The sequence below is a fragment of the Oncorhynchus tshawytscha genome, linkage group LG19 (assembly GCF_018296145.1).
Source record: "Oncorhynchus tshawytscha isolate Ot180627B linkage group LG19, Otsh_v2.0, whole genome shotgun sequence".
In the NCBI taxonomy this organism is placed as follows: domain Eukaryota; kingdom Metazoa; phylum Chordata; class Actinopteri; order Salmoniformes; family Salmonidae; genus Oncorhynchus; species Oncorhynchus tshawytscha.
Window position 1 is genome coordinate 26,316,555 of NC_056447.1, and position 24,207 is coordinate 26,340,761.

Below are 24,207 nucleotides of genomic sequence, written 5' to 3' on the forward strand. Positions count from 1 at the left end.
ATTTTTTTTCTGGAGGTAAAGAATTTGTGGTGAAGGGGAGGGGTATTCCAAATAATAATATGCTAAAATCCCTTCCCCCATAACTCACCCTCCTTGCGCAAACACATGCTCCTAATTTTCCCTGAATACATAGTAATCCAGTGCTGGTGGGACACAGATCCACCAGTACACTCCGACGTTGTTTGGAAGACTGGTATGGAACTCTTGAGGACTTAGAGGGCTGCAGCTCTTGCTGCTGTCCCACACAGCTGGTTCTATCATTACTTAGAACCGTGAGGATCAACATGCTTTTTTTCTTGCTCTTAAATGCTATTTTTCTTTTGAGAGGAGCTTACACGTTATAAAGTATCACTTTTTGTACCCAGCACTTATTGAGAGGGTTGGGAGACAAAGCGGTCCCTTTTGAGGTTCACCTAACACAGGATTGGTGGTATGAGAGGAGAACCAATGCCAGATGTGTGGAAGAACAATCTGACTGATTTCATTTAAATGAACATCGAGCTCCTTCAGTATTACTCTTTGCTTGCAATGGCAAGTTAATGCTTAATCTATGAGCAATAACTGGTTAGCACATGCCCATAGCCGTGTGCATGTTTATGGGAGGTCAGATGGAGACAGAGCCAATTAAAAGCAGCTCAGTTCTGTTTCAAGTTCAGTTCTGAGTTTCAAGCTTTACCAACACAACAGGAGGCGGGAGGCTCTTCCAGAAGGACTGGACATGGCCATAGGAATATATATCTCAAAGGTTCTGGCCATAGCCACAGTGGTAATGACCGTCTCATCTATTGGAGGAATAATTACAATGATGATTGTGTATGAGACCGAAAGAATCAAGATGAATCCTACACCACCACCAACACCTAATGCCACTATTCTGTATCCAACTGGACCACCACCCAACCTGAGACTCCCTGGAAACCTCATTCCAGAGAGATATGAACTCGTCCTACAGCCTCGCCTCTACACCTTTGTAAACAATGCTACCAACCAATCTCTCATCTTCACTGGAAACTCTACTGTGTATTTTAGATGTGTGGAGAAAACCAAAACTATCTTCCTTCACAGTAAACAGAATGTGACTGATGTAACAGTGAAAGATCTTGACAATAAAAAGACCATCAACGTTAAGAACACCATACTGTATAATAATGAAAGCAACTTCTTAGAGATTCGACTGGAAGGTGTTTTGGAGGAAGATGGGAACTACAGTCTCTTTACTGCATTTGAGGGAGAGCTCCTTGATGATCTGGCTGGTTTTTACATGAGTTCATACAAAAAAGAACCAAGCACAAAGGATGACACTACGTAAGTGTTTCTTTGATAACTGCTGAAAAATGAAAAATATCAATTATTTGTGGTCAAACAAATATGAAAAGAATGCTGTGAGATGGAAAATAAATTTGACTCTTATATGAAAACCCATTTACAGGTTGGTCGGGAATGAAACTATTGTCGACCTTGACGAAAGGTAAGACTTGTACAAATCTGATTAATATATGTTTACATCAATTATATTACATAACTGGATTGATCGCCAACCGCCACCCTAAACAGTGCTCTGGTTGGATAGAGCTTTCAGTATGATAAAGGCATGATCACATGGGCAATTTACAGGTAATAGTTGTCCAGTGACTCTGATTATAAGAGAAGCACACTTAACTCCTGACCCTGTAAAATGTACAGACCTTTTGACCCACTGTGTCATTAGATCCAGACCTCTTTTGGCGAAGGCTGTTCTATGGTTAAATCTAGGGGTCTATAGTATAAAAGATTATTCTGTTTCTGTCTCTTAAGTCCTGACAGGTTAGGTAAGGCAGTAGCTTACTCTTTTAATATGCAGTGCTTCCTCAATGTATTAATGGTTCTGAAACCACTTGGTCATTACACCTTGACACACATTAATATGTGATCATTACCATGCTGTAAATCAGCGACCTGCTAGTTTACAGATCACAGTGCTTGAACAGAGAGCGGACACAAAGTTTCTCATGATTTGTATTCTATTGTACTCTCGTTTCTCTAAAAAAAACATGGCTAGTCTGTAAACTAGCAGGTCACTGATTTACAGCATGGTAACGATCACATATTATTGTGTGTGAAGGTGTCATGTTTTCTAAGGTAATACAAAATGTCCCTAGAAATGGGAATATATTTCCTTATTTCTTGACATATCAAATCACCCAGCAGTTGTTAGTCCTGGCTCGTATTTACAGTATATGCTCCGTAAAAAGACCCCCTGAGAGAATGTTGCACATTTTTCCTCTGTTCACTTCAGCAACAGCTTTGCTTCTCATTCCTTGAATAGATCAGGACAGTCATTTGACACAAATTGTTACTTCCTCATGGCTTTACAATTACAGTACTGTATCACAATAAATGTCATGTATCACAGTTCATACTGTAGACAGTTCATACTGTAGACAGTTCATACTGTAGACAGTTCATACTGTAGACATTGGAAGCTTGTATACTTTAATAACTGAAAAGCTAATCGAATCAAAATGAACTAACAAGCAACTATTTTCTGTATTGTATTGCTGTTGTTCAATTCTAGTTGTAATATTTATCCTATTTTTCAACAAATACTTTCCACACAGATTCATTGCTACTAGCCAAATGCAGCCAACAGATGCCAGGAAAGTATTTCCTTGTTTCGATGAGCCAGCCATGAAGGCTGAATTTAAAGTCACTATCATCCATAGATTTGGCACGCACGCACTAGCAAATGAGAAAGCCACAGGTGAGAAGCCCATTTCATTCTATTGTCATACAAGGCCAAAAGGTGTCTTACATTCATACCGTATGTAGGCTATACTGTATATTCAATAATATAGACATACACTTATGACTTCTCAATAAATTAATCATTTTATATGCATGACTTTGTAAACTATAACAAGGTTTCCATCCAACCTTTTTTATGCGAGTAAAATACTTATCAGATAAAAAATGTCACGACAGGCCTGATTGAAACAGCACAGTTTTCTATAAACTTTACAAATGTTGACAAAACTAAATACGTTAGACAAGATGGGATCTTTTTGTGTCGTTAAAATGTATTATGCGAGAAATAGTGGTGGAAAGCTATTATACGCAAATGTTGATATAATAACCATCATATCGAAGTAAACTTGGGAGTCATGCAATGATACCTTGTGTGGTCCTCCCACTACGACTCCACAGTTTATTACGCTACAGATGAAATAACTTATGAACTTCACAGGGTGGTGAAAGTGCACAGTGATATTGATGCTCCTTTCTAATTCTGATAACATATTGATCGACTACCATTTGACAAATAAAAACGTTTTGCTCTTATCCATAATAATCTCATCATGTAGACTAGCCTACCAGCACAGCCTACCCGCACTGTATCCGCGAGCTTTTGGCTCGAGCGCACGTTCCAGAGTAGGCACATTTGCTATTTAACACAACAGTTTTTGTGACATAAATAATGCTATCGTTAGACTTTTTAAAATGCGTTGGAAACACATTGAACTTCAGATTTTTATTCGGCACATGAAAACTAAAGCGGAAAAGTACAGTTTGTGTGTCCTACGTCATCACTGAGTGTCTTTTATCCGCAACAAGTCCATTTGGTGGAAACGCCACTGGTGGGAAAATGTGCGTTTTAGAATACTATTCCCATGAAAATGTGTCACCTACTGTAGCTATACATTCACAAATTATGAGGCTAATGCATGCATATACTGTTCCTATTCTTTTTGCTTACATTGAGTAAGCTATTTGCTGTAGATTGTGTCAAAAAAAGGAGCTATTTTCTTTCTTACTTTCACAGTAATCAATACGTATTTTTAAAATTACTTTTAGGTACAACCCTTGTGGATATCGATGGAGAGAACTGGGAAGTCACTCGCTTTCAAACGACTAAGAAAATGTCAACATACCTCTTAGCTTTCACAGTATCTGATTTTCATTCCATAGTTTCTAAACATGAAAGAGTTGAAATTAAGGTATGTATAGTTGCTGAATCATAGCTGTAATAGTGTATTATATGATATCAACAAAATGACTTGTATTTTGTAACATAGGTATAACAAGGACCATGTGAAAAGGTTTGTATTTCAATGGCCATGTCAAAGAAAGTTGATACTGTAGTAAATGAAAAATGAATGGCAATTCCAGCTAGATTTCAGGCAAACCATCATACTATTTATATGTATTCAGTTTAGACTACACTGTTGATTTTCATGGTAGAGATGTGTTTACTCACCATATCATATTGATATGATACTAAAACTCACTTTTTTATTCTCTGTTCGGTTTGTTAAAGACATATGCTAGACCGGAGGCCATAAAAGCTGGACATGCAAAATATGCTGCAGATATCACTGGAAATATACTGGCGTTCTATGAGAGTAAAGAAGTATTTGGCATGATTTATCCTTTGAGCAAGCTAGGTATGTGCACTATTGCACCATAACAATCTAAAATAAGCACTATTCAACAATTCATTTGGATCAAATCCATCTAATCAATTGAATTCTTTACTCCATAAATTACCTGTCTAAAATATTGTAAGAAGAACATTGATCATTTTGTGAAATTCAATTAAATCATCAGCTGAAATGTATTCAAACAGCATACGGTTATGTACAACTAATGCAATATAAAAGAACCTCTTTCATATCTACTTTAGATCAGATTGCTCTACCAGACTTCAGTGCAGGTGCCATGGAGAATTGGGGCTTGGTAACATATCGTGAGACAGCTCTGCTATATGAGGAAGGGGTGTCTTCCACATCAAACAAAGAGTGGATTGCTACAGTTATTGCACATGAGCTTGCCCATCAGGTATGAAAACTCATAATTACTGTATGTCAAAATGTAGTAAAAGATGTATAATGTAAAGTTAACTACAATTCATTAAAACATGATATTGTAATGTAGTGGCATTTACTGTAACACCACTTATATATTTTTGTTCAGTGGTTTGGAAACCTGGTGACAATGAAATGGTGGAATGACCTGTGGCTGAATGAGGGATTTGCAACATATATATCCTATATGGGAGTGGATCACATTGAGCCAAAATGGAACATAGTATGTCCCCATCAACATTTAATAATAGGACTTCCCATTCTCAGTATATTTGTTCTGCATCTATTGCATAAGATTGCAAATTGTGGTCACACTGAAGAGGTTTCAAATGTTTTGTTTTTCCAGAAAGATCTGATTGTTCTAAATGACATCCAGACTGTATTTCAAGTGGATTCGTTGGCCTCATCCCATCCTCTAAGCTCTAATGAGGACGATGTTCAAACTCCTAGTGACATCACTGAGCTTTTTGATTCCATCACCTACAGCAAGGTCTGGATGCGACCAAGCCCAATGGGGGAAGGGAGACAATATCAACAAAAATATTTTTTAACATTGTACAGGAATGTTCTATATAGTGACGCAATGAGTTCAAGTACTCTATGAATATGAATATATCTTTCCACTCTTCAGGGGGCAGCTGTGCTGAGAATGCTTTCAGATTATCTGAAGGATAGGGTGTTTATGGATGGTGTAAAAGTAAGTCAAAATATGTCTCTGTCCATTAAAGGTGTAGAATGACTTATTGTCAGTGTGTGGAACATCTATGTGGTATATTTGTTTTTTGCAATTTTGCATATGGATGTATCAAAACTAATGGGAACCTTTTGTGGATCAATAATCAATTACATTTTTGTATCCAATTCTTAAGAGTGTGTGTAAATAATATTGCTTCAAATTGTTTCAGAAATACCTTCAGGCTTTCCAGTATAGTAATGTTGTACACAAGGACCTGTGGGAATATTTACAGAAGGTAAAAGATGATACAGTAGTTTTACCAGGCCTATTAACACAAAACTCATATGTATTTCTGTGCTTTCAAGCACGTAAAAAGTATAGAATACTTTAGCGGTATGAATACATGGTCTAAAATGCTAATGACAAGAACTTTCTAGGCGGTGGACAACGACGGCAGCCACATTAAAGTTGCTGAAGTCATGGCAACTTGGACAATGCAAATGGGCTACCCAGTCATCACCATCAACACCACCACTGGGGACGTTTCTCAAGAACATTTCCTCCTAATTCAACCATCTGACTACAAGTAAGGCCAAGAAACACCACAGAGAGAGAAAACAAATGGAAGAGGTTTCCTGAACCAACGACCATCTCCTCCATGTAGAATTAGATGCTTAGTTTATGTTGCGTAACTTGAAAAATTTTATCTTAAATTGTTTTGTTTTTTAAATCAACATATGTCCAAACACCTGTCATAACTGTTTCTAATACATGCAAAATGACACTGCCTTAACATTCAGTTATGACATGTTTATGACAATATTATGACGCTGTTCTCAGTATATTTCAAATAAGACGTTACTATATTATTATCCTTTAAATTGGATTACATTGTAATGAATTAGGCCTACATTGAAGCATTTTATTCGCATATGTAAATATCAATGGCTGTAGGTCATAATAGTATGCCATTGATTTTTTAATAAATTTATCTCTTTCATTAGTTATACATGGCATGTCCCAATCAAAGTGATGAAGGAAGGTTTAGCTCCCACAGCACTACCTACACAAGTACTGGCTGTTCCTAAAGGTAAGGAATATTCCATTGAATTAACTTAGGTACACTATGTACAATTGTTTATGTATGTCTTAGTATCACCTAATGAATAACCTTTTCCCCAGGGTAATTGAGAGATCTGATCGGATGAGCTATGTTATGTGCAGTAATTCTCCATTATTATAGATAGACTGAACATGGAAAATATCCTTCTGTATACCAGTGTTGTGGGTCTCGAGTCCGGTCTCGAGACCACATATTGAGTGTCTCGGTCTTGTCTTTGTTTTTAACTCGGTCTTGACTCGGTCTCGAATAGTGAGGACTCGTTATTTCTTCCCGAGACCAGCAGAGTAGAAAACGCATAATTTTCAGCTCCCATTCAGTCAACGGATTAAAACGCTTCCAGAGTTCAAATATCCACACTCCTGTCATGATACATTAATATCTTGTCGCCTATTGGAACCTGGTTGGTGGGACATCCCAAGGATTCTGTTATAACACGGACCGAATTTCTTTGCTGCGCTAATACAGGTTGGCATTTGTTGGGATGACTCATGTACTGGAGGAAGGTCTGCAGGGTAGTCAATAGCTGGCACAGTCATACAATCTGATTTGAAACCTAACCACGCTGATAACATTATGCCTAACACTGATCTTGAATAAAGACCAAAAATCAAATTTTTGTTTTCATTAATTTTTAGTATATAAAGACAATTTTTACTTTGCCACTGGCCAATCTAGTGGAAATCGTTTAGCTCTGCCTCCAGGACAAGATTCATCCCAATAAATGTCACCTGCGCAGCTAGTAGGGAAGTATGGGATAACTATTAGTAAGGGCCAGTAGCGATTTTAGCATGTACAGTCGTGGCCAAAAGTTATGAGAATGACACAAATATTAATTTTCACAAAGTTTGTTGCTTTAGTGTCTTTAGATATTTTTTGTCAGATGTTGCTATGGAATACTGAATTATAATTTCAAGCATGTCAAAGGCTTTTATTGACAATTACATGAAGTTGATGCAAAGAGTCAATACTTGCAGTGTTGACCCTTCTTTTTCAAGACCTCTGCAATCCGCCCTGGCATGCTGCCAATTAACTTCTGGGCCACATCCTGACTGATGGCAGCCCATTCTTGCATAATCAATGCTTGGAGTTTGTCAGAATTTGTGGGGTTTTGTTTGTCCACCTGCCTCTTGAGGATTGAACACAAGTTCTCAATAGGATTACGGTCTGGGGAGTTTCCTGGCCATGGACCCAAAATATCAATGTTTTGTTCCTCGAGCCACTTAGTTATCAATTTTGCCTTATGGCAAAGTGCTCCATCATGCTGGAAAAGGCATTGTTCGTCACCAAACCTTTCCTGGATGGTTGAGAGAAGTTGCTCTCGGAGGATGTGTTGGTACCATTCTTTATTCATGGCTGTGTTCTTAGGCAAAATTGTGAGTGAGCCCACTCCCTTGGCTGAGAAGCAACCCCACACATGAATGTTCTCAGGATGCTTTACTGTTGGCATGACACAGGACTGATGGTAGCGCTCACCTTGTCTTCTCTGGACAAGCTTTTTACCGGATGCCCCAAACAATCGGAAAGGGGATTCATCAGAGAAAATGACTTTACCCCAGTCCTCAGCAGTCCCTGTACCTTTTGCAGAATATCAGTCTGTCCCTGATGTTTTTCCTGGAGAGAAGTGGCTTCTTTGCTGCCCTTCTTGACACCAGGCAATCCTCCAAAAGTCTTCACCTCACTGTGCATGCAGATGCACTCACACCTGCCCGCTGCCATTACTGAACAAGCTCTGTACTGGTGATGCCCCGATCCTGCAGCTGAATCAACTTTCGGAGACGGTCTTGGCGCTTGCTGGACTTTCTTGGGCGCCCTGAAGCCTTCTTCACAACAATTCAACCGCTCTCCTTGAAGTTCTTGATGATCCGATAAATGGTTGATTTAGTTGCAATCGTACTGGCAGCAATATCCTTGCCTGTGAAGCCCTTCTTGTGCAAAGCAATGATGACGTCACGTGTTTCCTTGCAGGTAACCATGGTTGACAGAGGAAGAACAATTTTTCCAAGCACCACCCTCCTTTTGAAGCTTCCAGTCTGTTATTCAAACTCAATCAGCATGACAGAGTGATATCCAGCCTTATCCTTGTTAACACTCACACCTGTGTTAACGAGAGAATCACTGACATGTCAGCTGGTCCTTTTGTGGCAGAGCTGAAATGCAGTGGAAATGTTTTTGGGGGATTCAGTTCATTTGCAATGCAAAGAGGGACTTTGCAATTAATTGCAATTCATCTGATCACTCTTCATAACATTCTGGAGTATATGCAAATTGCCATTTATACTTACTGAGGCAGCAGACTTTGTGAAAATTAATATTTGTGTCATTGTCAAAACATTTGGCCATGAATGTACATCTTGGTGGGAAAAAAAATAATTAAGTTGGATGCATGCCAGAAAAGCCCTAAACAATACATTAATTGCACTATAATGGTGACAAACGGTGCCCACAGACTGCTAGGGCCTACATAAAGCTGTCCCAACAGCAGTCCCAACATCTTACCGCTGCTACACCTGGCTATCAGCAGAGCCTTGTCTGGCAGCGAAACAGTTCATTTAGCCTCATTTACTGCCTTTAAAAAAACATAGCTGATATGGCTGACTTGGTTAAACAAATGTGGTTTCTAATGACAATTGAGCTGTACAAACTATGTCGCAAGGGGATGAGAAGCGGATAAGAGGGCAATCCGTATTTTAGATTAAGACATTAATGAGTGAGCTAGGACTGACGTAGTTAATATAACTATTTGTTTAGCACTTTTGAAATGTACAGAGACAGAATTCAGAACATGAGCCGTTCTTACAGTGCTCTCCCTGTACACCAAGTCAGAACCGTTGGATAAATAAAGGGAGCATATAAGCAGACAATGAAAGCTCTTACAATATTCAATGATTGCATTTCTCTAAACAGGTTATAGGCTACATGTGCACTACCAAGTCAGAACAGTAGGTGAAATTAAGAGGGGTAAATAGACCAAATTATTAGGGTGAGGCACATGGGCTACTAACATCCTACCACACAGCATACACGTAGTATTGCTTTTTATAGTTACCGTATACATATCTCCCTGGCATATTACATAATTTATGTCGCATCATACAATACATTTTTGTACTCACATTGTAGTACTATGCTCACTTGAACAGGAAGGTGGTCTGGCAGTCCTTCATGGCCAATTTTTGTCATCAAAGTCTGGCATTCTCTAGATTTATGGTGCTTTCAAAACAACTGGGAACTCTGAAAAAAGACATAGAGACATAGACATAACGTGATTTGACATAATTTTATCTGTGTCCAATGACCTTGAGCCATCTTGGATGGGCACTTTTAATGTAACTCTATGGCAGCACCCAAGGGGCTTGAATTTTCTAGCTATACCCTTAGACTTGGTGGTGACGTAGTGTTCCAATGAGTGACAGAACACTGAGCCAATCACGGCGCAATGCTCCATATTTTCTGCTGGCTTGCTCCACCATCACAGAAAGCACTGAGCTAGGCTGAAACACCTGCATTTTGGAGCTGCCTTACTCAAGAAAGCAAAAAAGAAACCATGTTTGTATGCAGCTTTATTAACTCAATTATATATTTTTTACATTGTTTGCAAACTGATATGTGACACATATTAATGCCAAAATAACACGCAAAACAGGCATGCCTCAAAAAAAAAATATATATATATATACATATATATTTTTTTGTGCTAAAAATCTGGGTCTGATTGACAGGTCGCCACTGGTAAGGGCAGAATGAGGAAGTTGTTACATATTTAGTATTTTTATCTATTATTTAGAGACCCGTTTGGGTTAGTGATCATTTGTAGAGTGGCTCTCTATTTTCCCTCTGCTTGCATTTTTTCACCATTCTGAATGTAAAAAAAAAAATCCATATGTTCTTCTGAAATATGAACACAGAAACACTAGGAATTCGGACTCTTATTATGGAGGTGATTTGAAACCATTGCAATCATGTCCTTAAATTGGACTCGCATTGATTTGGTCTCGGTCTTATCTCGGTCTCGGCCCCCTCGCCTCGGTCTTGACTCGGTCTCAGGCCCCACGCCTTGGTCTTGACTCGGTCTTGGGCCCCACGCCTCGGTCTCGACTCGGTCTCGGGTCCCACGCCTCGGTCTTGACTTGGTCTCGGCCCCCGCGCCTCGGTCTTGATTCGGTCTCCACCCCCTCGCCTCAGTCTTGAATTGGTCTCCCTTTAGGTGGCCTCAAACACAACACTGCTGTATACTGTATGATAACAGCAAACCCAACTAATTAAATGGTGCTAGTCAGTAGTTCTGTCAATAAAAACCTAATTGAGGCAAAATGTAACTTTCATGTTCTGTATTTGCTCAACAGAGCGGAAGTCAGCGTTCAAGTCTGAAGATGGCAAGTGGGTGCTTGCCAACATAAACTGTATGGGATATTTCAGAGTCAACTACGATCCAGCAAATTGGGATAGACTGCTCTCTCAGCTGGAAACTAATATTCATGTAAGTCTTCCTCATTTGTGTGGAACAGTATTGTTCATACAGTACAAGTCAGACACAAAACAGCACATTATTGCAGGTGCTTAGAAGGCTGCACTTGTGTACAATCATGAACTGTCCTTGACAGAATAAACAATGTAGCATTTTCTAAGGAGACTAGGTGATATTTTGTTATGGTAAGAAATATTTGGAGAGAATGTGCTGGACAAGGTTTTTGTATGTACATTCTTGTGAGTACATTGAAGAATGCCAGACACCTGGCATGCATCAGCTATTTGAAACCCCTTGTCACAGACCATGGAGCATGACCCTTAATAAGTAAAATAAGATAATATGCTAGCTCCCTTGTGTAGTTTACTTTAATAATTAGAATTCATTTGATTTATTCACAGGAAATTCCACTCATCAACCGGGGACAGCTTATTGATGATGCATTCAACCTGGCAAGGTAGTCTCATCTAAGACTGATAAGTTCATGGTTTTCCTTCAAAATGTATATTCTGGTACACATGTCTTACACATTATATAGGGATTGCATTTTCATGGTTTGAAATCTTATGGAAATCCTGCTTTCATGATGCAATTAATATCCTCTTTTGACTGCTAAGGTCTTCTTACAGTTGAAGTCAGAAGCTTTTCACAATTCCTGACATTTAATCATAGTAAAAATTCCCTGTCTTAGGTCAGTTAGGATCACCACTTTATTTTAAGAATGTGAAATGTCAGAATAATAGTAGAGAGAATGATTTATTTCAGCTTTTATTTCTTTCATCACATTCCCAGTGGGTCAGAAGTTTATATACACTCAATTATCCTTCCACAATAAGTTGGGTGAATTTTGGCCCATTCCTCCTGACAGAGCTGGTTTAACTGAGTCAGATTTGTAGGCCTCCTTGCTCGCACACACTGTTTCAGTTTTAGGTCAAGGCTTTGTGATGGCCACTCCAATACCTTGACTTTGTTGTCCTTAAGCCATTTTAACACAACTTTGGAAGTATGCTTGGGGTCATTGTCCATTTGGAATACCCATTTGCGACCAAGCTTTAACTTCCTGACTGATGTCTTGAGATTTTGCTACAATATATCCACATAATTTTCCTCCCTCCTCATGATGCCATCTATTTTGTGAAGTGCACCAGTCCCTCCTGCAGCAAAGAACCCCCACACCATGATGCGTGCTTCACGGTTGGGATGTGTTCTTCGGCTTGCAAGCCTTTATCCTCCAAACATAATGATGGTCATTATGGCCAAACAGTTCTACTTTTGTTCCATCAGACCAGAGGACATTTCTCTAAAAAGTACGATCTTTGTCCCCATGTGCAGTTGAAAACCGTAGTCTGGCTTTTTTATGGTGGTTTTTGAGCAGTGGCTTCTTCCTTGCTGAGCGGCCTTTGAGGTTATGTCGATATCGAACTCGATTTACTGTGGATAAAGATACTTTTGTACCTGGTTCCTCCAGCATCTTCACAAGGTCCTTTGTGGTTGTTGTGGGATTGATTTGCACTTTTCGCACCAAAGTACGTTCATCTCTAGGAGACAGAATGCGTCTCCTTCCTGAGCGGTATGACGGCTGCGTGGTCCCATGGTGTTTATACTTGCGTACTATTGTTTGTACAGATGAACGTGGTACCTTCAGGCGTTTGGAAATTTCTCCCAAGGATGAACCAGACTTGTGGAGGTCTACAATTTTTTTGGGATGATTTCTTTTGATTTTCCCATAATGTCAAGCAAAGAGGCACTGACTTTGAAGGTAGGCCTTGAAATTCATCCCCAGGTGCACCTCCAATTGACTCAAATGATGTCAATTAGCCTATCAGAAGTTTCTAAAGCCATAACATCATTTTCTGGAATTGTCCAAGCTGTTAAAAGGCACAGTCAACTTAGTGTATGTAAACTTCTGACCCACTGGAATTGTGATACAGTGAAATAATCTTGTCTGTTAACAATGTTTGGAAAATGACTTGTGTCATGCACAAAGTAGATGTTCTAACCGACTTGCCAAAACTATAGTTTGTTAACAACAAATTTGTGGAGTGGTTGAAAAATGAGTTTTAATGACTCCAACCTAAGTGTTTGTAAACTTCCGACTTCAACTGTAATGATATATTAAATGTTTATCTAGGGCCAAACATATTAATGTGACACTGGCTCTGAGAACTACTAAGTACCTCCGGAATGACACAGAGTACATACCATGGGAATCAGCACTGAGAAACCTGGACTATTTCATTCTCATGTTTGATCGCTCCGAGGTCTATGGCCCAATGCAGGTCAGTACTCAAATACAGATACTGTACATTAAAGCGCCCTGTTATCATAGGAAACTGTATTACTACATAGTTGAGTGACAAATAAGAGTGTAATAGTATTTTTCCTATGCTATTCCCAGGCATACATGCGAAAGCAAGTTGGTGGCCTTTATCAACATTTTGAAAATTTCACTACAGTCCCCGAGGATCCTTCTGAACAGTGAGATTGTTTCTTCTCCCATAATCATCTGATATTTCCTCTCTGTAAGTATGTTATTAACATGTTATTATTTGTTCGCAGGTACAACCAGATTAACGCCATCTCAGTCGCATGCAGCAATGACATTGAAGACTGCCAAAAAATGGCAAAAAAGCTCTTTGACAACTGGATGACAAACAATACCAGCAATCCGTAAGGAATTGAGTTTCATCAAACCGACATAGCCAGATGCACTTAGCTCTGTATTCCACAGTTGAATGGGGTAGTAATATCATTCATAAAACATAACACATTTATAACCTGTAATATGCGTGATATTGATTCAATAACAGAATACCAAAATGTTATATGCTATTTTTGATATATTGAGTGTATTGATCCTTTTAATTTTAATGAACAGATATTGTTTCTCTGCGATTATCCCCTCTGTCACAGCATACAACCCAACCTGAAGGCCACCATCTACTGCCAAGCTATAGCTGCTGGGGGAGAGAAGGAATGGGAATTTGCTTGGGGCAAGTTCCAGAATACCACCACAGCATCGGAGAAAGACAAATTAAGATTTGCCCTCTCATGCACCAGGAAGATCTGGCTCCTGAACAGGTTAGATTGTTTCCCTCTGTACCACCCTCTTCTGGGACATTAACTTTAGTTACTGTGCAACCATTTAACAGACATTTCCTTCTTATCTTGCAGATACCTTGAGTACACTTTGAACCCTGACAAGATAAGAAAAATGGATGCCATTTCTACCATCAACTACATAGCCAGGAATGTGGCAGGGCAAGCAATAGCCTGGAATTTTGTCCGCGCCCACTGGAACTACATCAGCTTGGAGTATGTTTGTTTCTGTTAAGTACTGTACATAGGGTTAATGTTACGACAAACAAGCCAGAGAACCAAGTTCCTTTCCAACTGAAATAATGGACCCATGATCTACTAGCAATTATACAGCTTAGATTCTTTGTATGGTGTCTCATAAAAATCACCTAAATAAACCTCAAGCAATATACCAATAAGGAAGGTGTAGACCGATCAACCATGTCTGGTACTAAGGTCTCCTTGGGCAATCAGAGGAAATCACCTCAGCTATAATTTATCATCCATTTGTTTGGAGTTGCCAGGCAGTTATCTAAATTGGCTTCTATCAAACTGCTTGCTGAGCAAACATGCTCATCTTACCTCTGCCCTCCGCCCTCTTCCTCAGGTACGGAGGAGGGATCATGTCATTTGGCCGCCTGATTGAGGGAGTGACGCAGAGATTTTCCACGGACTTTGAGCTCCAAGAGGTGAGCTTCTCCCTATTGGTAACAGGCAGGCCTACAACAATATCTGAGTCACAAACCTCTCCTCCTTTGCCTCGATGACTAAATAGAATGTAGTTATTCAGTTACAATGTCTGGGGATGAGAGACTAGGTTCAGCTGGTGGGAGTTGAATTTTGAGTAATCGCTCTAATTACTGGTTTCCGCCCTAATTCTAACTTTTTCCTGATTGTTATTGTGCAGCTGAGGCAGTTCCAGAGCGACTATAATGAAGAGGAATTGGGTTCTGCGAGCAGGGCCCTAGAGCAGGCCATTGAGAGAACCCAGGCCAACATTAAATGGGTGAAGGAAAACAAGCAGACTGTTCTGGAGTGGTTTAGAAAAGAATCAAGTGAGAGCAGCTGAACTGAGCTGATGGGATGAAAAACAGATTTTATTTCATTCTAATTACATACGAAAACAGGTTCCATATAATCAACATGCAATATTATTCTAAAATAAATATGTATATTTCAATGTTTGAAAGGAATTACATCACTTTTAATTCAACAGGAAATTCTGTTTTATTTCAACAAGTAACAAATCCACCATGTATTTTTGAGACTTTCCAATATTGTTTACACTGACAAAGTCAAATCCAGAGAAAGTACTTTCTCAGGTTCATTGACAACGACAATTATTCTGTTAAGACTATCAAACAACAATATGTCTTTATGTATTTGTAAAAGTATTATGTACCCAAGTATTGCATATTGCATCTTGTCATTTTCCTTTTTTAAATCAATGTAAATGTTTGGAGGCGTGAGGAATATTCAACAATAAATATGTACATAATTGTATCTAAGTGCATTATTTGTTAGTAAAGGGCTCAGACATTTAGTGTATTTGTTACATGTACACAAGTAATGTATTCATTCATGCTGGTAACCCAAACAGTTTTGAATCTTTTTTTTTTTGAGAATGCATGATTTAAAATCACCTACTGTAGCCTACATCTATTTGGCAACTTCATACATTTGCACACACTAATAATCTGATTAGCAGACAATGGCTACTCTACTAATAAAAGTTAGAACTCTGCCCTTGCATGACCACTCTTACCCAATTGATGGTTTACATTTTGGATGACACACATGATTAGAACAACCCCATCAGATAAATTGACATATTTGTTTTATTACAAGGTTAATGTGCAGTACATATCATTTGTACCCTTCTACAAACAAGGATACATTTCCAATAGAGAGAAAGTAGAGAAGTAAAGCATGTAAGACGTTTACCAAAGACAGGTTCAAAGCAATACAGCAGTACACCCCTATACCGAAGATACACTGCAATAGCCAGATTTGTCAACTTGTAGAGAACTCTATATTACAAAAGGAGTGCTGAATAAAAAATGAAGTGCAAACCATCACAGGAATAAGGAGGTTTTACTGTGCAATTCCATTCATCTCCTCATTCATCCTAAAAATAGAAACACAGTGATAGGGGTTTCAAAATTGAAATGTGGTGTCATAAAAGATATACAGTACAGAGAAAATGCTATAATGTATGTAGATCATTTAATTAGACTGCAGATCACTTTTTGACATGTTCTTCAAAAATTAGCAAGGGGAAAAAAATTGTGCCTCAGGAATCTCCCACTCCTCTTACCCATTCCTCCTCATCTGCTCCCTCGCCATGGCCTTCAGACTTTGTTGCACTGCTGGCATCGGATTTGTTGGACATTATTTTGTCTGTCCACGATGCTCCTGCTTCTTTGTCTCCGGCAAAATTGCATTTGGTCACTGTGCCTCCATCAACTTTGGCCAAGGAAACTGAAAGAGCAGACCAAAACTAAGTACATAATGCTCATCCTGTCTAGAGCTACAATCAAACTGGGAGTGGAACTTCGGTTTAGGCAAATTTTCAAGGGATTGCTGAACATCAAACGTACAAATAAATGGGCCATCGCCTTTGGTTTTCAGTCGAATGTCCTGGCCTGTTTCTAGTTCAGTTTTGCTCATCTCTCCCTCTGGGTACCAGAAAGCATAGGTCCCACTTAGACAGTGTTTCCCTGTCACTTTCACCAGATCCTCCTTGGTCACTAGATTTTCCAGCTGGACCTCAGTGAGGCAATCAGTCTCTCCTTTAGCCTCCACCTCTGCACAGTAGAAACAAACAAACACACCAGTTCAGATAGCACCACTAGAGTTGTTTTTACAAAGAATATAGTATGGTGGTAAATGAATGTTTTTACATAATTTTGAGAGTCCTTGAACAAGCTTTGACGAGTAAATGTAAGGTGTTACCAATAAGGTATCGTCTGTGAATCATCTGACCTTAGACTGTAGGCCTATTCACCTATGTACGAAGTGGATAAGAATACTCACTGAATGATGACATGAGATAACCAGTGTTGACCTTTTTGGTATCACTGAAGTTTGGTTCAATTTCCATTCCTTTAGCATCAAATTTCCTTTGGTGGATTCGACTAGGTTTGATGTATAGGACATAGAAACGGTCCTGCCAATACAGCACAACATGTGACAATCTAGATTGTTTAAATTAGGAGTCCTAGAAAACCAAGTAGGCCTAGTTCCTCATGTGGTCATCACTGATATGATATAATATAAATAAAATAAATACAATATAAATAAAATATAAATAAAATAGCCTAATAACAATCAAATAGCCTAATCATATTTTATTGAAGAGGTTATTCTATGATGTCAGTTTACCTTCTGATTGTTGACGTCAGTGATAACATGGCGTGAGACATCAACCAACTTTCCCTCTAATATGACACCTAGACCACTGTGGGAGAAAAGGATTGTAGGCTCCAGTTTACCATTTTTCAGGACTGTAGTTTAGCCTATATGCACGAGTTCTTCATTCTCTCTCTAGCTCTCTCTCTCTCACACACACACTCACAGAGCCATCTACTGAATTGAATAAAACATTAGGCATATTTAAGTATTATATTGTAGCTCTATGCAGTATTATAGTTTATCTTTATGCAGAATTACAGATTCTCTGCAGGCAGCGTAATAGCTTTGATCTGCATCACGGCATCATACCTCTGATATGAGGAGGGGGCCCACGCGTGCTCAATCTTTTCATTATGAACAGGTTTATTCTGCAAGGACGTATTGTTATAAATTCGGCTCATTTTTTACTCAAGAGAAAGCAACAACCACACCGTTTTGATACTCAAAAAACCGAAGCAAAACTATCCCGTGACTTCCTGATTCTACGTCAAATGAGGAAAAAGTGTCGTTGTGCTCGTTTTGAAAGTCGGTGTGTCCCGAAATGATGCAAACGGCATACCACTGGAATTGACGACCAACAGCACGGAGTAAAACATCAATCAGATCAGAAAAAAACAGGAGTATAAATGTTTGATACTGAAATTAAATTATACTGTTTGGTATTGGAACATTGGCTCTGATTCCAATAGGCTGACCCATAACAGTCTACGATGATGTGAATGGGCAGGAGAGGAGGCTGGTTGGATGAGCTATAGGAGGAAGGGCTTATTGTAATGGCTGAAATGGAATTAATGGAACGGAGTCAAACGTGGTTTCCATATGTTTGATACCTTTTCATTTACAATGAGTCCATCCTCCCATAGCTCATCTGATGGGCAGCAGCCTACTACCTCTCCTAGGTCCAGGACTCTTCACCACTAATACTTTCTTACGCAGTAGGTATAGAGTTGTTCTGCTAAGCATTCTGCATGTGCCCCCTGTGTATTTTTCTTTATTTCTCATGTATCCTATTTTTGAAAATGTTTACCTGTGTGTATATTAATGTTGCCCTGCCAAACCCCATACGTTTAAAGTAACTTCCCAGTGTTTCCAGATTTCTAATAAATATGACTTATAAATACAATATGAGTGAAATAGTTTTTCTTCCAAAAACAAATTTATTAAGTATGTTAAAAATCCGATTTTCTGTGTTGGAACCCCAGCAACAGAATGGGGTGGGGGCGTATACCAGTCATTAAAAATATGAATGCAAGTAGTCCGCTGATTGGCTAGCTCACTCTCCTCTGGGCCGCTGATTTGCCAGCTCATCCTCCCTCTTCAGGGAGATGACATAATTTTCTATGAGGAAATAGCAAGCATTTTTTAAATGGTCTGTTTGAGATCCAAGTTTGAGGTGGGGGTTTTAAAGTGGTTTTCCTCCAATTTATGCTTTGGCCACCAATACGAGTATAGGACGAGTCAACAACATTATTTGGATAGTAGTTAACAGAATATGAACTTTTAAAAGTGAGATTTTCACTGGGCAGTTACTTTAACACCCAATTATAGTCTAAGATGGAAGGAGAGAATGATTACAAAGCAGTAAACACATTGCAACAGACACCCATGTAACCACAGTGATGATGTTATCACTTTATTAAGCAGAATATGAAACTGATATGTAATTATTTGCAGTTTAGGTCCCAAAATTTTAAACATTTTGAACATCCATTATTTCTAGCCTTAGTCAGCACCTTATAGTTGCTCAAAATAACAACTGACACAAATGCCCTTCTATGTCCTGCTACAAATGACATAAAAAAAAACATGAAAAAAACAACTTGAAGTCTTCTGAGGACCATGATCCATCTGTGGTCTGAGGTTTAATTTCATGTCCCAGCCTGTTTGGAATTAGCACTCCCCTCAGCCTTGTCTGCCGGTAGCTTCTCTATTTTACTTCTGCTTGGCATCACAGCCAAACCATCAGAAAACCAATAATCAAGAGACATCTTGAGGGAAGGGTTAGGCAAGAGGCAGATAGTACAGTTATAAATATACATTCCTCAGACAATGTGAGTAGGCTAAATCTGATGTAATATATTTGATTACACATTGATTTCCCTAACCCATGGATACGTTCGCTTATTTTCCTCCTACATATTATAAATGGTCTTAGTTACAATATCCAGTGGTTGCTACATTTGTTGTGATGGATTCTAAACGTCACTTGAGGTTGAGACCAAAGCTAAAACAAGGTCATAAACAGTCCCTCCTAACTACTACTCTGTAACCATAATGAAATAGAAAATAAAATTACCTCACCTGATGATATGATTATTTATAGTTTCTCCTTGTTCAATGTTGTTGGACATTGCTCCTCACTTGAGCCTACAAAGACAATCCCACTTTACAAAGATGTACTCACATTAAAATGTATGAAAATAGCATTAAAATAAAACAGCTCTAAAATCCTGACATCGTATAATCAAACAAGAACCCTATTTACAAGTGAAGTGCATTCAAAATGTGCTTTCTTATCTTACAATTCACAGACCATGTTATGATGTTTACAGTGATATGTCTGTCTCTCATTATCACACTACCTTTGCATTGGTACACCCTGAACCTAGGGAGGGCCTAGGGAGGGCCTCACTGTTTGTGCTTCGGTTGAGCTGTATGTTGAGCCATATGTTCCGTCTCTGGCCCCAGCCCCCAGGAGCTTCCACCTCATAGAGCCGGTCCCTTTGGTCCTGGTGCATCTGCAGATACTTGCTGCAAACTGGAGAGAGAGGTGGAGACATACCATGTACATTTCAGTAAATGACTGGAGGGGATGTTGGAGATCTACAATGGATGGTCACTGGAATTGAGACTTGACTTAAATGGGGCAACTTTGAAGAGGTCCTGAATTGTCCATAAGGCATTATTATTTTAGTAACATTCCTTTGTTTCGCTGTAAATTGTGCTCATAAACATGACGTTATAATGTTTAAAAGGTACATTTCTTGAACATTCCTGCTGCAAATTTCTCATTTTAAAAACCTCATTACCTTATTAACGTTTTGGAGTCCAGACATACAGTATAGTATGGGTATCGCGGTTACATTTTATCTGAAAGTGTTGCCAAATTATTTTTTAAGAAGACAAGTTGGCTCGCATTATTTCAAATGTAGTGTCATCTAAAAGTGTTGGTCTATGTCTAAAGATTAGGCTACATACATTATGATTCAGTAAATCATATCCTGGAAGATAAAGTACAGCTAGTGTGAAGCCCTACCCTACCCCACCCCACCCTCTCCTGGCTCATAGATCTCTGACTAGGTAAACAGTCCTTCATAACACACCATAAATTGTTGTGCGTCCAACCAAGTGATAGCGTGTGCCATCTCCAAATTGACTGGAAGCACCTCATATTATCTGACTTTGTCCTTATATAAATTCAGCAATCTTTACATGGATGACTACAACAGTTACAACCAGCATTGACGTAATTAACCTTTGAATTTCTAATACTGACTGACCCACCTTTAATCATGCTTGGGGATATGGGACAGCTGATTCCGATCACTTCCTCGTTGGGGAGGGATTTACAGAAGTCTGCCAGGATCTGCAGTGCCAGACCACTCCTCCTCCACTGAGTCCTCACAAACACAGTGTCAAGGACAGAAAGCTGATAGCTTCGACGAGTGAATCCATCACACAGACTTCCTGAAAGAGCCAATAATACATGATGTTGCTTTGACCAAATGATCAAAAACATATGCAACCCCCAAAAGAAAATAAATTCCTCCCTGCACTGTTTAGCTTTTTATAAATGATTTACTTGAAAACAGGAATGGGATGATTGAATGTGACACTCCTTTAATTCTGACTCACCTAAATTCAACATGTACACATACAAATACAGAGCCTATTGTCTAAACCGAGCGCATACATATTTTATTTTGGGGGGTTGATTTTCTGCCTGTGCAGCCTTACTATTTTGTTGCAATGCACTGTGTTGACCTAGCAACCCTCCCTGTTCTAAATATAAATTGAGTGCAGATGAGAATATTTTTGTAAGACACTATTTTTGTCAACTGGAAGAAAATAAGAAACTAACACGATGCCTTACCTTTCTTTTTGATGGTGTAGAATCCAACTGCCTCCCCATTATGCCATAGAATTTTGCCAAATTCCCTCATTGGGTGAGGTGAGAAGTAAATCTCTTCCCCTGAAGGCCTCTCCAAAACTCCAAAAATGATTTGACTAAGCAGGAAAAGTATCACTCTCTCCATAACAGACTGCACCTGTGAATGATCTACACATCTAAGCCTTATCCTAAATACATTGACAAAAGCCACATTCACTGGTTTAAAACCTAATTGGATGTATTTGTGGGACTTGTAATTTAAATCGAATTATATCAAAAGGTATGGAGGGGCCTTTGCATGTTATTACATGTAATAATACACCCTTTAGATGTAATAACCATGTAAAAAATATTTAATTTAGTGCATATTTAATTTATGTGTGCCTACTCCCTCTCAAAATGAAGGTAATGGGAAGTCATGGTCTAGGCCTATATTTAGAGGGATGCCCTTTACTCTCTTACCATGGAGGATACAAGTGCAAATGTAAAGAACGTACCATTACAAGACCAGATCTGGATTTGGTGGATGTCTTCAAAACATCATTTAAAGACCACCACTTTCCATGCAGGTTCAGGGCCACCACTGTGAAAACATAACATGCTATGTAACATTATACGGTAGCCTATATAACATCAACCAAACACAGCGGATCTGAAAGGCAACCTTTCTCTGTATGGTATCAACCTTGAGTTCCATCTGCAGGCACGTGCAGAGTCAGCAGAGTGCAAGGTGGATCGTCATCACCGAACAGCTGGAGTCTGCCCACGTTGTCATGTGTCACCTCCACCTGATGAAGGGGTTCAGTTTGGCAGGTGACAGATCTGTCACCAACATTGGATGTTTTTGTAAGACCCTTACAAAAAAGATTGCAGTTTAAAAAGTGCAGTCCACTGTTATTTTGGATGCAGTATTTGCAGTGTACTGCAGTTATACTGCACTCTGACTGTAATCTTTTTTTAAATTATTATTATTATGGGGAGATGCTCATCTGTAGCCTACAGAAGCATTATGTTTTATTTGGAGTGAGTGTAACCAGAAACTCGTCATTAAAAAAACATACCTTTGAGCCATTTGAGGGTAGAAACCAACGCTCTCCTTCATAGGTGTTTGACGCCAGGGAGGTCAATATGTTTTCAGAGGTTGAACTCAGTGCCCTGTAATCTAGATCTGGGAGGTCAATGGGATATATTTCCTTGATTTCCCCTTGGGCAAAAGTAAAATATAACATTACATTTTAATTCTAGCAAGGTCTAAACGTAACTTGAAACATTGTCTAGCGTCTATGACTGCTTGCAAATGAACTCTGAACTTTACAACGCTTGGAATACGACCGTGTAACGTGTTTGACTGTCAGCAACATCTTAAGAGTATAAAAAAAGTATAATAAATCGTCTACTGAACATTCTATCCATTTGTGCCACATAATGGTCTTACGTTACTCTTTTACCTGTCTTTTGTGTTTGCGAGGTCCGATTGGATTCCATCTTGAAAATTCTGTCAACTGGACGACGACGAATGTTATGCAACACTACCACCTTGTGACGACAGGGAAAACTTACATCAAAACATTGTGTTTTAGAGGCACTTCAAGTTAGTCATAGGAAGCTGCATCGCTGGAGTGACTTGAGAGAAGTGTGAGAGAAGTGTGGGGGTGGGGAGCAATGGGTTTACGAAATGGGAGGATCAAGAGCAATTCCAATTGGCAAACCGGAAGGAGGGGAGAAGATGGCGGAAGTGGATGCTGAGTTCGAATCAAGCACCACGTTGAACAGAGTTGGTGAAGACGAATGTTTTGAATGGACAACAGTAGTATTGCAAAAACTGGAACAAAAAGGAAATTGTCTAACATTGGAGTGGAGGATAAGTGTATGAATCTTGTTGGGATGCATTTGTTGAGTAAGGATGCATGTGTGGGAAATCCGTTTGAGGTGTTGAAAATGGTGATGTTTGCGCAGAGTGACCAAAAGTCTGTCAGAGTGACCAAGAGTGGTCTTATTTGATTAGAGTTTTTTGCGATTGCTTACACACTTGTTGCAGAATTTGGCTCATTGTGTCTACACACAAGCCAAATAAGACACAACACTTGGAGATAAACCTCTCACTTCTATGTCAAAATGAAACTCTGCAATCAAAACCTAAATCCTTTCAAAATGGCATTTTTTTTGCCACAAAATGATACACACATGCACCATTTAAATAACTCTTTCAAAGCAACAACACACTGATGTACTTTACACAAAACACTGTTGTCTTTAGTACTTTGTACACCTTTTTAATGTTCTCATACAGGCTTCTGTGAAAGATTGTTCCAGTGCAGCACATCTGCTCACATTTCAATGAACACAAAATAGAAAGGCTTCAGAAAAAAATGTATACAGCTTATTTTTTTGCCATTGCAGGTTTTTACAACAACAAATAAACACAAAGTAGAATTACAGTACAGTAATCAATACAATATGTTACTGTAAACTCACAGGAAAAAAATAATTACAGTACAA

The 24,207-nt window shown here is 39.0% G+C and overlaps 3 protein-coding genes across 10 annotated transcripts; 1 reads left to right on the forward strand and 2 right to left on the reverse strand.

Annotated features, from left to right (window-relative positions):
- Positions 1 to 388: 388 nt before the first annotated feature.
- anpepa (alanyl (membrane) aminopeptidase a) lies at positions 389 to 15,686 on the forward strand. Its single transcript, XM_024379432.2, has 21 exons — positions 389 to 1,305; positions 1,430 to 1,468; positions 2,598 to 2,740; positions 3,832 to 3,974; positions 4,295 to 4,421; positions 4,661 to 4,815; positions 4,951 to 5,064; positions 5,188 to 5,331; positions 5,473 to 5,538; positions 5,747 to 5,812; positions 5,955 to 6,103; positions 6,522 to 6,607; positions 10,984 to 11,117; positions 11,507 to 11,562; positions 13,237 to 13,384; positions 13,504 to 13,583; positions 13,665 to 13,775; positions 14,019 to 14,186; positions 14,280 to 14,420; positions 14,791 to 14,872; positions 15,091 to 15,686. The coding sequence occupies exons 1-21, from the start codon at positions 719 to 721 to the stop codon at positions 15,250 to 15,252; spliced, it is 2,901 nt and encodes a 966-aa protein (XP_024235200.1). The 5' UTR covers positions 389 to 718; the 3' UTR covers positions 15,253 to 15,686.
- Positions 15,687 to 16,003: 317 nt separating this feature from the next.
- Positions 16,004 to 18,266, reverse strand: arpin (actin related protein 2/3 complex inhibitor). Its single transcript, XM_024379434.2, has 6 exons — positions 17,907 to 18,266; positions 17,568 to 17,643; positions 17,220 to 17,352; positions 16,784 to 16,990; positions 16,501 to 16,664; positions 16,004 to 16,311 (listed from the first exon to the last, which is right to left on the reverse strand). Exons 1-6 carry the CDS (start codon positions 17,996 to 17,998, stop codon positions 16,303 to 16,305), a joined length of 681 nt encoding a protein of 226 aa, XP_024235202.1. The 5' UTR covers positions 17,999 to 18,266; the 3' UTR covers positions 16,004 to 16,302.
- Positions 18,267 to 19,205: 939 nt separating this feature from the next.
- fam169b (family with sequence similarity 169 member B) lies at positions 19,206 to 23,401 on the reverse strand. 8 transcript variants are annotated; one of them, XM_024379439.2, is made up of 9 exons: positions 23,157 to 23,401; positions 22,770 to 22,876; positions 22,394 to 22,562; positions 22,206 to 22,291; positions 21,691 to 21,865; positions 21,102 to 21,284; positions 20,180 to 20,355; positions 19,899 to 19,964; positions 19,206 to 19,585 (listed from the first exon to the last, which is right to left on the reverse strand). In XM_024379439.2, exons 1-8 carry the CDS (start codon positions 23,191 to 23,193, stop codon positions 19,932 to 19,934), a joined length of 966 nt encoding a protein of 321 aa, XP_024235207.1. In that variant the 5' UTR covers positions 23,194 to 23,401; the 3' UTR covers positions 19,206 to 19,585; positions 19,899 to 19,931. The 8 variants fall into 8 exon arrangements, with proteins under 8 accessions (XP_024235207.1, XP_024235205.1, XP_024235204.1 ...); XM_024379437.2 differs by having other exon boundaries at positions 19,206 to 19,535; positions 22,770 to 22,912; XM_024379436.2 differs by having other exon boundaries at positions 19,894 to 19,964; positions 22,770 to 22,912.
- Positions 23,402 to 24,207: the final 806 nt, after the last annotated feature.

Bases quoted from the DNA above. Each gene is read 5' to 3' on its own strand.
- anpepa (XM_024379432.2), top strand. From the start codon at position 719: ATGGCCATAGGAATATATATCTCAAAGGTTCTGGCCATAGCCACAGTG. The intron at 6,608-10,983 runs GTAAGGAATATT...TTTGCTCAACAG, and splicing joins AGTACTGGCTGTTCCTAAAG to AGCGGAAGTCAGCGTTCAAG. The intron at 13,584-13,664 runs GTGAGATTGTTT...ATTTGTTCGCAG, and splicing joins CCCGAGGATCCTTCTGAACA to GTACAACCAGATTAACGCCA.
- fam169b (XM_024379437.2), bottom strand. From the start codon at position 23,193: ATGGAATCCAATCGGACCTCGCAAACACAAAAGACAG. The intron at 21,866-22,205 runs GTACGTTCTTTA...GATCATTCACAG, and splicing joins CCAGATCTGGTCTTGTAATG to GTGCAGTCTGTTATGGAGAG. The intron at 19,965-20,179 runs GTAGTGTGATAA...TTGTCTTTGTAG, and splicing joins CAGGGTGTACCAATGCAAAG to GCTCAAGTGAGGAGCAATGT.
- arpin (XM_024379434.2), bottom strand. From the start codon at position 17,998: ATGAGCCGAATTTATAACAATACGTCCTTGCAGAATAAACCTGTTCAT. The intron at 17,353-17,567 runs GTAAACTGACAT...CTGTATTGGCAG, and splicing joins CTGACGTCAACAATCAGAAG to GACCGTTTCTATGTCCTATA. The intron at 16,991-17,219 runs GTGAGTATTCTT...TCTACTGTGCAG, and splicing joins TTATCTCATGTCATCATTCA to AGGTGGAGGCTAAAGGAGAG.